Source organism: Olea europaea, chromosome 8, assembly GCF_002742605.1.
Source record: "Olea europaea var. sylvestris chromosome 8, O_europaea_v1, whole genome shotgun sequence".
Taxonomy (NCBI): domain Eukaryota; kingdom Viridiplantae; phylum Streptophyta; class Magnoliopsida; order Lamiales; family Oleaceae; genus Olea; species Olea europaea.
This window is the reverse complement of record NC_036244.1, coordinates 9,866,373-9,882,335: the sequence shown is the minus strand read 5'-3', so window position 1 is coordinate 9,882,335 and position 15,963 is coordinate 9,866,373. Positions and strand designations below refer to the sequence as shown.

Below are 15,963 nucleotides of genomic sequence, written 5' to 3'. Positions count from 1 at the left end.
CTCCAGCTTATGGTTTCTTGATCTATGTGCACATGATTATATTCAATGGGGTATCCATTAATAAAGGGTAAATTCATCCTACATAAATTTTTTTTGGTGGAGAAAATTAGTATATTAAGTGGATTTAATGCTGTTTGGCTACTCTTTTATTGCATGTGGGACAAGACTCCACACATTGTAGTTCTCATGAAAAGATTACTCATAACTAAAAAGAATGAAAAGTATGGTTATCAAAAGAGGATGCATGGCAGGGGTTGATAGTGAGGAGAACAGAAGACCGTGTGCAAATAGGGGGCAATTTTGCTAGGTCTTCACCAGTTAGATATCTTGGAGTGCCCTTGTTATTGACGAAGATGAGTTCATTGGATTCCAGTTGAACGATTTTCAGCAAAGTATTCACCGGCTGCGAAAAGACTTCTTAAGCAGGAGTCCAACTTAAGAAATCTACCCACTATAACTGTTAATTATCTGGTCAAGAAAATATATCAGTTCCATCATCTACTCTTCTCAATACGAAGTCTCCGTTTGCCTCTGAGCTGTTGTAACTTACTCTGCCATCATCCACAATCATTTGGAATTGTAACGTTGGATAAACAATGATGCTAGAACAGCTCTAAGTTCACTCTTTAATCCCAAGTGTATCCTCCTAAACAGCCCCATTCACTTAACTCTTAAGCTCTTCAATCCTAATCCATTTTCAGAGAATGTTTTACTTACCAGCTCTTGTCGAAACTTAGCTCTAGTGAGTTGCAACTCTTGCCAGGTCCAACAGAAAGCTAGTTATTTTGCTTGCTGAATCGAACACTATTGCCAGGCAATGGTAAATGGCAATGGCCATTGGAATGAGGAGGAGTTGATATCAAGAAATTGATACAACCTGTTCCTAATTATTTCCAAAGCCTGATAAACTAATGGTGTTAAATGGATTTTTCTCCTAAAAAGGTGTGTACTGCTAATGGTGGAAATGTGAGAGAGAGAGAGAGAGAGAGAAGCAAGGCTGCTTCAAATAAGCTTCTATGGTTTACAAAAAGAGGGCCTATATTTTCTTTTACTTTTTGGTTTGTTGTTCGTAGACGATAGAGTGCAGCTGACAAGATGAAAATTTGGTGACTCGACTGTTTTAATTACTCCGTGTTGCAAAGAGGAATATTTCTATCTCATCTAATTTTTTCTCTGCGAGTATTCCACCACGGTACAACAGCAAAAGGCAATATCAACTACTTCTCGGTAGAGCCAAAACTAATAAATGGCAGGAAGTTGCTTGGTTTGTTTCCCACTTCGAAGGAGATTCACTAAGAGGGATCACAACCAGTCAATTAACTTATGAGAGAGAAATAACAGAATACATAGCATGTTATATAAACTGGCTTCAAGAGTTTTAACCACAATGCTGCAAATATCAAAACAAGAGCTTTAGATAGAGGAAGATTTTTCGAAGTCAGGGGAATTCGCAATATGGTTGCCTTCAACATATCACAAAAAGCGTTCAAGAAGGCTGTGTTTTTGACAATCATTGTTTCTGTTCCAGAATCAGCACATTTATTCTTGGTACAGACTTGGGATCAATGTTGTCTGCTTGACGCAGTTGTGTAGCAGATATTTTTTATTTTTTCTGTTGCTTCTTGCTTTGCTTAATTGGATTGTGCTGTGTCCTTTTTAGTCTACATGGATTTCCCCAAGATATTATCTTAATGGTAATGAAGACACCAGATCAATTGATAAAAAGAGGTGGTCGTAGGAAAGCAAAACAAAAGGAACTGAAATCTACTATGACCAGAAATTCATATCTGATCTAACAGTATCCTCATATCTGATCTAACATTATCTAATAGTAATGGCCATATGAGGTTACCCTCCCTACGGATAATCCTGGCATAATGTTGTTCCTTTCTTCTTCGCATCCATTACAAGGCCTTCAATGAAGTTTGCAGGAGACTCGGTAACTACTGAAGGGATATCACAATCATCCTCAGGTGGCCCGACAGTTAACTTTTCCAATTTGTCATTGACTTTCTTAACAAGAGTATCAGCAATGGATTCCATAACTAAAACAACCTTAACTGCTGTGCATCTCTGACCACTAGAAATGAGCACATAAAATCAGGCAAAGGAAGTCCAAAGCAAATGAAGTCATGTTGAACTAACGAAATGTCAATATCGAAATATAAAACAATTCCCACTAAAAACAGGTTTCTATGTACAACTGTGTTATAGTTATTAAATAGAAGGTCTGCAGCGATATATTTGGACACATCATAATACTTGTCCGAGCCAAAAAAAAAAAAAAAAGAACGACTTAAAAAGTGAAGTTTCTTCTTTATGAGGAACTTGGATTCGACACCAAAAAAATGATGAAGTGAAGTCATGTGCACAGAAAAAAGGAAATCGACAAGTGTACATCTATATTTGTTTATGAATTTTAGAGTACAACAGTGAATGGTCATAGAGCAATAAGGAGAAGGAAATAACAATTTTATACTAGCATGTACATATGCATGCACCAAAACAATAAATTTTTGCAAGTTCCTCGCCTGTAAGAGAAGCCTCCTTTTACAATATTAGATGCGGCCAAATCCAAGTCAGCATCTTCTAGAATAATGCAGGCATCCTTTCCACTCAGTTCCATTTGAAGAGGAATCATGCAAGCCTTCTTAGAGATAGTAATTCCAGTGTCTCCACCAGTGAAGCTAAGTTAGAGAAGTAGGGACTATTAGTTGAAAGACGGGGCTAATAAAAGAAGGAAACTATCTAGGCAAAATACAATTTGACTGGCAACGTTAAAAGTTATCTAGCATTGCATTAGTGTAGGACGAGTCACAATTGTCGTCCAAATACCTACTACCAAGAAGAATGAAATGTCAAAAATCAATGTAATCAAATGACCTTGATGCACCAGCAAAGTACCTGATACAATCTACTCCAGGATGCATTGTAAGAAAGTCACCGATCTCAGAACCCTTTCCTGTTACACAGTTGATAAAACCTTTGGGAAAACCAGCAAGGTGGAATGAATGAACCATATGGAGGGCACCGACAGCTCCCTGAAAACATATATGAGAGAAATTTTAATATTTTTACTTGATTGTGGAACAGTGGAAGACAAATAGACGAATATCTTCAGTGGGAAATCAATAATGTGAATATGTAAAAATGAAAACCGAAAAGTTAAAAAGTATAGCAAGAAAAGACGAGATATCAAGACATTAAATCCATACTTGGGTTGAAGGCTTGAGGACAAGAGCATTGCCAACAATAACAGCAGGGGCAATTTTTGAAACCGCCAGATTGACAAGATAGTTAAAAGGTGGGATAGCCAAAACTACACCAAGAGGAATCTGCAGTTGCAGTGATATGAGTATCGGATCAAAGAATAGACTAGACAATTTTATAATGTCCTTCCATATCAATTTGTGCCATCCAATTCAACCAATTAGAAGTGGTCATCAATAGGGAATTGTGACAACAAGAGCAAGACAAAATCTTAACGAATTTGTATTTCCCAGTAGACAATATTCTCCGGGAGATCATGAACCTTCTGAAATAGGTCCACCATACATGATATCTCCAGCATCAAAATAGAGCATTCTATACAAATTGGATGTGCCTTATAATACTCAAAAAGCATCACTTCCTAGTATTACCATTCATTCAAGAAAAAAAGAACTGCATGTGTCTTTTTTATCTCTCAAATTCTTGATATTGGTTAGACTTATATATTCTTGATATGCATTTAGATTAAAATGAATCCACATAAATACTACTTACAGATAGAATCTAAAACAATTCAGAGGACAAGTCTATGAATCAACAAAAAATACACAACATGTTGCATGATTTCATTGTCATTGAATTAAAGCACAACTCAAAAGTATCTTGACTTCAGAAATTGTGTCTGTTCATCCTGAACAAACAAAATTTTATTCCCCTAATACAAAAGTTAATTTGGTGATGTTTCTCACACTCTGATAGCTAGAATTTGACTGCAGTGGTATCAACATATTACTCTTAGTGTCATCGAAATCTGTCAAGACAACTCCAATCAACAGTGGAGTAAGAGGAAAGGTCACTATGTTGATGGGAGAGAGAAGGAAATAAGGTTAAGAGATATTCAAAGGACATGAAGATTTTGGAAAGGGAAATTATGTTTAAGATGTAAAGGCTTATGTTTAATGGTGTCGATAAAATAAAATAATTAAATAAAAAAGAAACCAAAAAGTATTAATTTTATATTATTCTAATCAACGTGTCCATGTCCTACTTCTTTGAAAAATCATGTATAATGTGTCCCCATAATCTAGGACATTTGGGCTTATTTACTTAGTCAACCATTGGGCATGACCTCGCATGATCCCCTAGCGACCATGGTGGTAGTGAAATATCTTCATCTCGTGGGTACGCCTTCATGGCCCACCAAGTCATTGTTCTTATTAATGTACCTTGAATGATTGATGGGTTTTCATTCCTCTCTCGATCATCTATGCTGTATGGCACTCCTACTAAGATGGCATGCCATACTCTATCCGACATGTATCATTTAATGATGGACTCCTACACTTCTCAAGCATCCAACAAGCCACATGCCCTTGTCCCATTTTTCATATATTTTTAATTTACCAACAATTTAGGCTCGAGCAAGTGTGTATTTTATAAAAAATTATAACAATAAAGATATATTATAGGAATTTAAAATTTTAAAGAATTTAAATCGTGCATGTGCATGTGCATGTGCATGTGCCCGTGTTCGTGTCCATGCCGTGTGTTTAAGTTCATGCAACTTAGTTGGCATTAGTCTCACAGCCAATTCTCCCATAACTAGTGGTGATGCTAGTTAATGTTGTTTCAACTTCCCTAAAACATGCACCATTTGGGTTAAGGCCACCATTTAGTTTTCTGAGGCCATTGTTGGAAACTATCTCTATTGAGGCTGACCTGAGAGGATTGTCTTCTTCAACTTCGTGTATATCAATTGTGACAAGTGCACCCATTTCTACTTGCAAATGATATTAGATGTTGTTCTACGACTAAAAGCTTGGATTGCCCTCCTTCCAGCATCTCAAATTCACTGGAAATCTACAAATGGAAGATAGACACCGGCAAATAAGCTCAGCCATTAGAACTGGCGGGAAACTTAAGTCAGTTACTATAGCATTTGCTAGAAGTCTGACATAGGTCTAATAGATTGCGAAATGGTAACTCAAGTGTAGATAATTCTATACTCCATTTACATAATTCTTGAACGTTACTTTCTCAGCAAGTTGATGGGTGGTTAAACTGAAATGAATGGTTGTTGGACTTTGACTTCAAAAAAGCTCTTCTGTCTTTTGTAAGGTGTTTTGACTTATTACTTAGTGTGAGCTCTGGCCTTTTGTCCTCATGCCTGAGTTGAAGCCTTCAGCCTTGGTAACACACTTGGCATATCTTCTTGGGATATGAGCTTGGCAACACCAATTGGTCCAAGTTTTTCATTACAAACTAAGGCTCTTTGTTTGGACTCATACTTTTTGGATTTGCACATTGCTGGTAAGTCACCTCGCTCTGTTACGTCAATGTGACTCACTTGTGCCACATCAAATTGCCATACAAATGTAACAGTCATATTCTTCCCTTTTTCCATGCCTTATCCATTTGTTGCAATCATTTAATCAAATTCCATTATAACTTTATGTCAATTCAGTAGTTTGTTTAAAGTCTCAAAAGTAGTATATCTGGCAAGGATACTCTCAATATTCCTACAATTGTATTAGGTTTGGATCTTGCATGAAGTTTCTTGCACTATACAACATAACTAACCCCACAAGCATAATTATAACATGCATACACTTCATCACTGTCATCCAAATTAAATCTATCCCATCAACTCCCAGAATGATATGAAAAAAGGAAATATAACATGAAGATTCATGTAATATTGCACAAAAAGGTATGAAACCCTTAAACTTTCGCCATAACGTAATCCCATAAAAGTTAATGCACTCAGTTATCAGTTAGAATAGATTTTATGAATTGATAACATACTACTGCCAATCCAGAGAAGATACTCAATGGCTGATGAATACAATAAACTTTAGCCTTCATATGCTGCATGTATGCATATAAACAAATTTCGAAAACCAAAACATTGCACATCATACAAAGTAAAGCTCTGCTTATTGGGATGATATTATCAAAGACAGCTATTTCAATTGAAACCCAAATTACACAGCATTCTAATGGCATCCAATTGCTGAAACTGGGAAATGGAAAGAGGACCTATTTATCTAAACCAGAGAGTAAGTTTATAAATACTGGAAAGAAACAATACTAATCAAGATAATGAACTCACAAAAGAACTAACTCGGTCATGGATAAACCATTTATCAAAAGCATTGAAGAACAAGGACATGATCATTTACCTTAGAAGTGAGACAATATTTGTTCCTCTCATTCCCAGGGAAGCTATCTGAGACCAGAAAAAACCCCTTCCAAGAATTCTGACCCCTTCTTCCGCACGGTACGACACTAAATCCCCAGACCTTACAACCTTCACAAAAGCCAAATTCAACACAAGGACACCAGGATTGTAAGAAACTGTGAACCGAATATCACATGAACCCAAAATAGTAGAATTTATATAGCTGTATATACGATTACACAATCAACTATTAAAAAAAGTTAATCCCAGATGGAAAACGTATTTCGGAGATTAATATAACTGACCTCGGTGACAGCATCTTTTGCAAGCTTTGCAAATTTCTTTGACAAGGCATTCCGAAATGGGCTTCTTGTGCTCTTTCAATATAGCAGCTGCCTTGTGAAATAACTCTGCTCGCTTCCATAGCGTCATTGCCCATGAGTTTTGTGCTTTTTTTGCAGATTCAATGATCTCGTTCACTTCTTCCTGGGTGCAAGCTGATCATCACAGTATTTTCCATTACGAGAGAGGCAACATTTTGTGTTTGTTAAAATTTTAATTCCACTGATTGTGTTACTTTTAATTTTCTGAAAATTATTAGTTGACTTTTTAAAATTAAATTATATTAATAAGGTTGTTCCTACTTTTTCCTTTACAAGAAAAATAGTATTTCACATGTAATGTCGTGTCATTTCATTTCGTTTTAAGGTGGCAGTTTCTGTTATGAATTATCGGGTAAATCAATATGATAAAAGCATCTATTATTCATCAACCATGCTACATCTATATCATGGATTACACTCTGATTGATACTCTTTCATATATTTACATCTACACCATTGATTTTGATCAAAAATTATCACATCACCATCCAGATTTTTCAGAAAAATATAAATTACGTTGTCTGATGGATCTGTAGAATTTCTATTCAATTGCCTGTAATTTTCTTCCTTATCTTGCCTTTTCAAACAAAATTCTCAAAAGAAGAATCAATAATCGGATCAAATATCTTCCTCCTAGCATTTTAATCAACTTCTAAATATTCCAAAATAATCTTATGCGATGTAAAAAGGGAGTAACGTAAAATTAATAGGATTTTTCAATCAGAAATGCATAAAATATATGCAAAACTTTAGCTACAAGAACAAATAGTTTCCGTCGCCATTTGTTTTAATGAGGGTCGAAGAAGTCACTGTTGTTCAGACGATTTGTAACAAATTTTTAAAGAAAAAATTGCAGTCGAGGTATCAAACATTTCATTTATTAACAGACTTTGCCCAAACCTTTCATTTGTGCCACTGAAGGTGCCAAACATTTTAAAAATTCGCACCGAAGTCCAAATGGATGGAAATCGTTAGTAAATCCGTTAGTTGACCTAGAGTCAACATTTTGACCAAATTTTAACTGTATTTTAAAGGGTAAAAATATAACATTAAGTTTTTATATTAAAGAATTAATATAATTAAATTAAAAATCCAAAAATAAAATAAAAAGAAAAGAATTTGAAAAACTTTTCTTCTTCTTATTCACACGTAGAGTCTTGTACTTACACATATACATACACGGCAATATATAAAATGACATTGTGTTAGTCGTCTCTCTCTCATCAAGACCCGGAGCAGTTAGAGAGAGCTTATTGGAACAGAGATCTTGACTCGTATATTTCTCTCCGAACATCAAAATTTGAGTTTTTTTTTTTCCATGGAAATTAAGAATTTTTGAATTTTCAATTTTGTTTGGGGGTGAAAGGTATTTTCTGTTTTGCACGGAAGATTTTTTGGGTTGTGCTAGAGTTTGTAAGAGGAATTAGGGCTCCATAGTAAAAAATTGTCTTTTTTACCATTGAACTAGGGATTCTGTAGTAGGATGATAATAAAGAACTTGAAATTGGTAATGCCGAGTTTGAAGAGGTATCGAGTTGGTGAGTTGGGCGGTGAGGACGACGAGTCCTCAAGAAAGAGGAAAAAACACAAGTACAACAATGGTGGCCGCCAAAGATGGCTATGGCAGTTGGGCGGGACGGGATCGACTGCGTAGGGAAGAAGAAGAAGAAGAAGAAACTCTTTTCTTTTTATTTTATTTTTGGATTTTTAATTTAATTATTTTAATTCTTTAATATAAAAATCTAATGTTACATTTTTACCCTTTAAAATGCCGTCAAAATTTGAGCAAAATGTTGAGTCTAAGTCAACCAACGGATTTACTAACGGTTTCCATTCATTTGGACTTCGGATACGAATTTTTGAAAAGTTTGGTACCTCTGATGGCACAAATAAATGGTTTGGACAAAGTCTGCTAATAAACGAAAGGTTTGGTACCTCGACTGCAATTTTTCCTTTAACAGGGTAAAAATTAACGGTATAAAAAACCAATTCTTTCCTTAGAAATCTATTTTAAGTTTGTTGGAATTTAGTGGTGTTAATGAAATCGAATTATCGCATACCGTATAGATACTGATTTTAAGCATACCGTATATGCATCTTACCATCTTTGTAGAAAGCTTATCGTATATGCAGTTTACCGTATTTGTCGCTTACCGTATTTGCAGGCAACTTACCGTATTTACACCCTACCGTATTTACAACTTCCTATATATTCTGCCTATCGTATATGCTTCTAACCATATTTGGCAAAAATTGGTTTTAGCTATTTTATATAAATACAATGAGAGATTAAATGTCGTATATGCAACTAACATATACCAAATTGCATTTACCAACTATTAACAAGAAACTTCAGATTTTTTTTTCAATTTTTATTCCTAACATAAATATAACAAATAAGTAAACTGCAAAATATATGAATCAAATAAATTACAAATGTGTAAATCGCTAAATAAATAATCTGCAAAAATAAATTGCAATATTTAAATTGTAGAAGATAAATAAATTCTCAACCCGAGGCCTGTACGAGCACAGTTTCCTTAAAACAGATCGCTCCCCTACTGTAAGTGCTTAAGATTTAATCTGAGCATCTGTTTTCCAAGATATAATGGTAACAGTAGAATTTGAGTACTGCAAAAACTACTCCGACAAACTGAGTTTGTATTGAACAATATTACCACCACGACTTTGGACAGAAACTGAGATTAGGTATATGCAGACAAAACAAAATTATGCAGTGTGCAAACTGTAATTCTGTGTGTTTTTTTGGTGAGATTTTCATGTGTTTCCAATTGTTGGAAAATTGAAATTTAATATAATATAAATCTGTCATTAACTCTATGGCAATAAACGTTGGAGTCACTTCAGTTTCTGGGAGTTTTAGAAATTTCAGAAACTCAAAAAGTTAGTGGAGAAAGTAAGAAGAAAAATTGTGAAACGTGGACACTCCAAATGGGCTAATTTTTGCTCCGTTTGGTTCGACATTCGTGTACGCAGGTCGCGTCCGTACACAAGTTCAAGATCCGAAGGTTATTTCGGTCCGTGATTTGCATCCCCTGCGGGTGCACGTAGAAGAGCTTTTATGCTATACATGATTACACCCTTCCAATATGTAACCATATTTAAAATGGTTTTTGCTCTCATATTTTTCTTATGTGGGGCAAACCTTATTTTCCCACATAAACCATCTTTCAATGGTCATTTTTGAGTTCAAATTTCTCATGCATCCATTTATCAATTTTGGCAAGTAAATATATGATTTTGATGCTCTCACGAAGAAGAACACGGATCAACTCTGATCTTCCAAATTGGACCAATGGATCCCACAGAAAATTTTGTCAAAAGTAAGTCAGTTACTCATTTTTCCTACAATCCTGCATTTAATTTGTAATTTATCCGTGATATGATGCATTTATATATTTTCATTTATTAAGAATTGACATTTCAGGGTTAAAAAAGTGGAAGAACTGGATTAAGTTTCAATCGCAGTCACCGAACTATAAGCATAATTTTATCTCAATTGGATCACCGACCTTTAATTTAGCTTTAAATTTCACGAATTTGTTACTTCCATCACACATCGCTTCCGAAATTGGCAAAAACTACTTAGTTGATAGTTGTACTATGGTTTTCCACATAATAGCTACGTAATATCCTAGAAATGAAAATGGTAGAATGCAAGATATGGCAATGTCTTTAAATTAAAATGTTAAAATGCATTTCTTTTTGAACTTAACACTTTTATTATGTGGAGTAGTGATAAATTAACACGACACAAAGCGATCACATTAAAAACTCATTACATTACGATTGCCAACTAGCAATTTTCATCAATTTTGGAAATTTGTGTAACTACTTGGTGATCGGAACTGAACTTGTACATTTTCCTATTATGCAACAAAATTGTTGTGTACAAAAATTTTCCTCACATAATTTATCTATACACTCACATGGGTAGGTCCCATGTTGTAATAAGAAAAATACCAAAAAAATCACCCAACCCCTCTCTCTTGTGAGTATTTTGTGGCCTTTCCGTGAACAATGTTGTTTGTACACACAGCATTCTCATCATACAATATACGGCACTCAAACAAGTAATGTTCTACTAGGACTCCTAGAAGTAATTTAATTCAAGCTCCAACAATAAAATCTATGTAACATAAATGTACGATTCACGAATAAGTTTGAGCAATGATTGAAAATATTTTGATTCATGCCCTTCATTATATACAATGAAAATAAGAGCATTGGGGATTGTTGCCGTCGAAGCAAAAGTCAATGGTGGCATGATTGATCGAGGCCCTCCCAAAGACAGCAAATTCATTGTTCGAGAAAATATATTAAAACGTAAAAGGCATTTCAATTGGATATGTTACTTTTTCGATCTTAAAAAGTGTCCTACTTCTTTAAAGTAGCCATTTTTTGTTACTATAAAAGTGTGATAAATGTTATCTTTTTTCCAAAAAGGAGAATAGGAACGAAACATCATCTCACATTTAGAAAAATGAAGAATTTTGGTAGTTAAAAAGATGAAACGAAAGTCAAAGTTCCTATGTTTTAAGAATTAAGTTTGCACATTGGTCCATTATTTGCCCTTTAAACCACTCAAAGTTTAATAAAAACCTAAACAAAGGATCTACCAATAGTTTGCCGCTTTAATTGAGATTTTTTGAAACGGTCTTGCTATTAACCATTTAGAGGCAATAGGAGTTACAGAAAATTGCAGCAACGGTCTCTACCATTTTTCTTTTTTACAGAATTTATCCTAACATTCACTTTGTGCCAGCGGAGGCTCCTAACCTTTCAAAAACATGCAATTGAGGTCTATCTAGATGAAAATCGTCCAAAACACCGTTAGTTGATCGGGAAAATTCCTTAAACTATTTGCTATCGTAACGATTTTATTGAATGTTGATATCTTTTTGGACGGTATTTTTGGAAGGTTTAATTTGATATTGATTCTTTAATTTTCCCNAGGAAAACAATTTCTAAGCAATTCAATTCCCTGAAATTCGTTTTCAATTCAATTCAATTCCATCTTTACAATCAAACGGACCCGAAATTCCTTTGAATTGTTGTTTAAACTTACCACATTACAATACAAAACAATTACATACAAAAGGAATATACCAATCCTACCTATAAACTAATGCCAAGTGTCCAATTAATTATATACTCTCACTCCTAGAAGGAATTAATCTACTTGAACTAAATTTATTTACAAACTATGTATTAATAAGATCTAGATTATTGATTTTAAAAATTGTTTTTTAAATGACTGTCCTAGATGTTTTAACATTGCTTGTCTACCAGGTTTTGAGCCTCACAGGCTCTCTATAGGTACTCATATGAAGTGGGCCCCGATGCCCCGTAAATGCTCGAGAGCTACTATAGGTATAGGGATTTAAATCCCTGTACCTACCGAATACACACAGGAAGGGCGGAAAAAATTTTTTTTACCATATTTTATACATGGGGCCCACTCCAAAAATCTGTCATTTTTTTTGATAAAAAATTTCTGTACCTAAAGAATTTTTCTAAATGCTCACCCTCGTTTTGTGTGAGGCCTTTAAATGGCCAAGTAGAGCGGCTTGGTTCTTCCTTGTATGGCTAAATCAACAAAAAAGGGGCAGTAGTCTGTCACCCTACAAGAGTACTTCCCGAGGAGATTAGGAGGGTCTACCCGTACTACTATGGAAGATTCCTCACAGCTGTTTGGTCAATTCTAACAGAATACTAATCGAGTAGGCAACTCTTAGCCCCATTTGGCGCTCATGAAAATTATAATCTATTTTTCCTCCCTTTTGTAATCATCTTATTAATTTCATATTTTTCAATAAAACAATATTACACGTAAATTTAAAATTTTTCTTTTTTTAACTACACATCACACTTCCAAAAATTATAATCTCAATAATGAGACCAAACAGGAGCTTAGTTTTCAGGATGTACATTGCATTAAAATCCAAATTGAACTCCTCTGATTGCATAATTGGCTCAATGAAATCGACAATATTATGGAAGTGATAAAAAGAAAATGAAGTCAAAAAACTTCTCGAGTAATCGATACCAAACGCACTGTTAATGTATCATACATGAACCCAGAATGATCAACAAAATACCAAATTAACATTCTAATTAATATCATTCTACACTGCCTGATTGTAAAAATGAAACTACAGAACCCGTCAGAAATTTTCAACTCTCTCAAAATGTCAAGCTCTTAGAAGTTGAGCTTGATGCTAGGGACTTGAAATGATCTGAAGGAACAAAATCATGAGGCAAATTAGCCCTCTTCACCATCCTTTCCATGTTGTTCTGCAAACTTGTTTGAACTAGTTGCTTCACTGCATTCCTCTCTTGACTAATCATGTCATCGTCTTCCTCTAATGACTTCTTCAATTGATTATTCGGCCCACAAAGAGGAGCTGACAATCCGCCGCCTCCACAATTTCCCGATACTTGCTTCCCTTTATCCACCCGTAAACGCTCCAATATCCTCGAAGCCCTTTTTTGTGCTAATGTGCTTCCCACGAGTGTTAATTCGAGCAAGGATGAAACAATTCCGGCCTCGATCATGACCTGCCTATGACCATACGACTTGTGTGCCATAACCATTAGAATGTAGGATGCTTTTTCTTGGCACCCCGGAGAATCCGTCCAATTCAACACATCAATTAGAGTCGGAAATGCATCCGGGACATTGCTGATCGCCTTCCGGCCACCACCTATAGCTACCACATTGCCAAGAATAGAGAGGATCCTCTCACTGACATCCATATCTCCTAGCTTGCTCAACATAAATGGTATCAAATCGGTCTCTAACATTGGGAACAAATTTGTAGTCTCGATAGAAAGATTGTACAGTGCTCGCAATGAGTCATGTTTAGTTTGGTAACTACTCGTTCCATCAAAATCTTTTAGTGTTTTCACTAAATATGGGATTACACCTGAAGAACCTATAATTGGTTTATTGGAATCCGAAGCACTCAAGCCAAGATAATTCGCAACAACTGCTTCGGTAACTGCTAGATTAGCCGAATCGCTTGGAGATTGAATGAGCTTCAGCATTTTGTGCAAAGCCCCTGCTCTAACAATGGCTTCTTTGTTTCTGAGGAGAAGAGATTGGTGTAAAATTTGAATCAACATCTACATCTAGAAATTGGAATCTAGAAGTTGAAAAACGCAATTAAAAGAGTAAAAGTGAACTGACGCATCATTTGCAATGGCGAGATTGAGCAAAGCATAGAGAGCGGCGATCTGAGAATGAGAAGTGGGATCCTCGGCGTCGAGCAAAGCCACAAGGGGCGGAATGACGCCGAGAAGAGCTAGAGTAGTTCTGGCTTGAGAATCCTCCTTTGCGAGCCTCCTCACCTCCGTCGTACCCTCCAGAACCAACTCCAAGCTACTTTGCTGCTGTAGCTTCTTAGCCACTCGCTTCAGCTCCTCCAGCTTCTCCTCTTTCCTCCTAACATCCTCATCCTTCTCCTCATTCTCCCAGCACTCAGGTTGCTTCAAAAGCTCCGACAACTTGTCGGATCTGGGCTGCTGCGGCAAACTGATTAAATTTTTCGACTCAGATTTCTTCTTTGGCCTTTTGCCGCCGCCACAGCTCACGGTGTCTATGATCTTTGACCAAAGCTTGAAGGGTTGGTCCAAAAGCACCGATCCGACGTCATTGCTGCCGTAGCAGCTGTCCATTGTTCTCCACGCCATAAATGCATTCTCCAACTCCACAAACTACGCCCTTGTTCTTTTGTAAAATTCAGCAACTGATCAAATACAAACAAAATAAGTATGTAGGCACAAACAAAATAAAGGAGTAATAGTAGTATGCAAAGCTGAATCTGTTTGTCTATGGATTTTAATAAAAGAGTAATCTGTACTGCGAAGAAGACACAATAGGTTACAGTAGAATGTGGAAAGAAGATAATGGAATTGATTATTTGCTGCTTCCAATGCTGAGAAGAAAGAAAAGGGCCAAAAGGCTGAATGCCCTCAGTGCAGAGTCTGTCAAGAAGCGTGCGGTGGAATGGACAGTGATGCTTAGTAGATTGGGATATATTTATCGACGGTTTTTTACATGAGTTTTATTGTTCAATTTTGCGCTTTGGAACTCATTTCCTCCCACTTTTCTCGTTTTTCTACAGTGATTTGCATAATACATCTGCCACCCATTTTTATTTTTGTGTCAAAAAGTACAAGCATCTGCTGATGCCGTTGAGGTAACTGGACATTTCTGCCCTCCCAAAGATCAGGTGCAATTCCCAAAAACAGTAGTGCTCCTCGTCCAGGGCCAAAAACAGATCAAAAACCAGGGTGACGTAACTTCAATTAATTATTATTATTCAGAATTAAACGAAATGAAAAGAAACCACAAATCGGACGAAACAACACTCCCTCTCCCTCTCTCTCTCCACGAACACGATTCCTCTGTTTCTCTCTCCACGAACCAAAATCGAAATGGGAGCCCCGAAATCCAAACCCTAAGCATAATATCTCATCTCCGACCGCACTCCCAGTCGTGGTAACAATACGCCCACCTTCGACAAAGGTGTCATTGTGAGTCAACCGACCATATCTCGTCGTCGTCAAAGTCATCGGCATCTCCAGTCGTTGAAGTGTTCTCTGCACCGGCGCCCACGATAAGTTAATCTTTTTGCAGTTTTGCTCTGACAATATGCTATTTATTTCATCATAAAGTGATTTTCGTTGTAGATGCCATGAGTTCAATTGGGTATATTGGGATTAGTAGGTGTTATTTAGTATTTACTGAGTTTCTACTTGATCATTTGACATAGTTCAGTGGGGGTTTCGAAATGGGTTATTTGACAGATTTCGTTGGGGGGCATTTTACTGTGTTCAATAAGCTGTAGTTAATTGTATTATTCTATTTTTCTTGTTTTCACTACGTTGTGGATTGGAACTTTGATTTTTGAGTGAAAACTACTCATGAACATTGAAGCCTTTGGTAGTTTATACATCTGAGCAAGTAGTGAAAACTATTCATGAACATTTTTGAGTGAGAACTATTCATTTGAGGGTTCTGGCGAAAACAGAGGTAGCAGGACCATTATTTCTGTGTAATTTAAGGGAGGTAGATTTATCTAAGGGGAAATCACAAGCCATTGTTAATAGTGTTGAGGTTTGATTATTTTGCTTCTCGTGGATGATGTTATTTACGTGAAA

At 36.0% G+C, this 15,963-nt stretch overlaps 1 protein-coding gene and 1 pseudogene across 2 annotated transcripts; both read right to left on the bottom strand.

Annotated features, from left to right (window-relative positions):
- Nucleotides 1-1,597: 1,597 nt before the first annotated feature.
- Nucleotides 1,598-6,892, bottom strand: LOC111398262 (annotated as a pseudogene).
- A 5,920-nt stretch (nucleotides 6,893-12,812) lies between these two features.
- On the bottom strand, nucleotides 12,813-14,909 carry LOC111398761 (U-box domain-containing protein 45-like). 2 transcript variants are annotated; one of them, XM_023025844.1, is made up of 3 exons: nucleotides 14,661-14,909; nucleotides 13,988-14,546; nucleotides 12,813-13,885 (listed from the first exon to the last, which is right to left on the bottom strand). In XM_023025844.1, the coding sequence occupies exons 2-3, from the start codon at nucleotides 14,488-14,490 to the stop codon at nucleotides 12,982-12,984; spliced, it is 1,407 nt and encodes a 468-aa protein (XP_022881612.1). In that variant the 5' UTR covers nucleotides 14,491-14,546; nucleotides 14,661-14,909; the 3' UTR covers nucleotides 12,813-12,981. The 2 variants fall into 2 exon arrangements, with proteins under 2 accessions (XP_022881612.1, XP_022881613.1); XM_023025845.1 differs by having other exon boundaries at nucleotides 14,685-14,909.
- Between the last annotated feature and the right edge of the window lie 1,054 nt (nucleotides 14,910-15,963).

What these genes read in the sequence shown, in the direction of transcription:
- LOC111398761 (XM_023025844.1), bottom strand. Translation starts at nt 14,490, where the DNA reads ATGGCGTGGAGAACAATGGACAGCTGCTACGGCAGCAATGACGTCGGA. An exon ending in CTCGCCATTGCAAATGATGC is followed by an intron (nt 13,886 to 13,987) that starts GTCAGTTCACTT and finishes TCTTCTCCTCAG; the next exon opens with AAACAAAGAAGCCATTGTTA.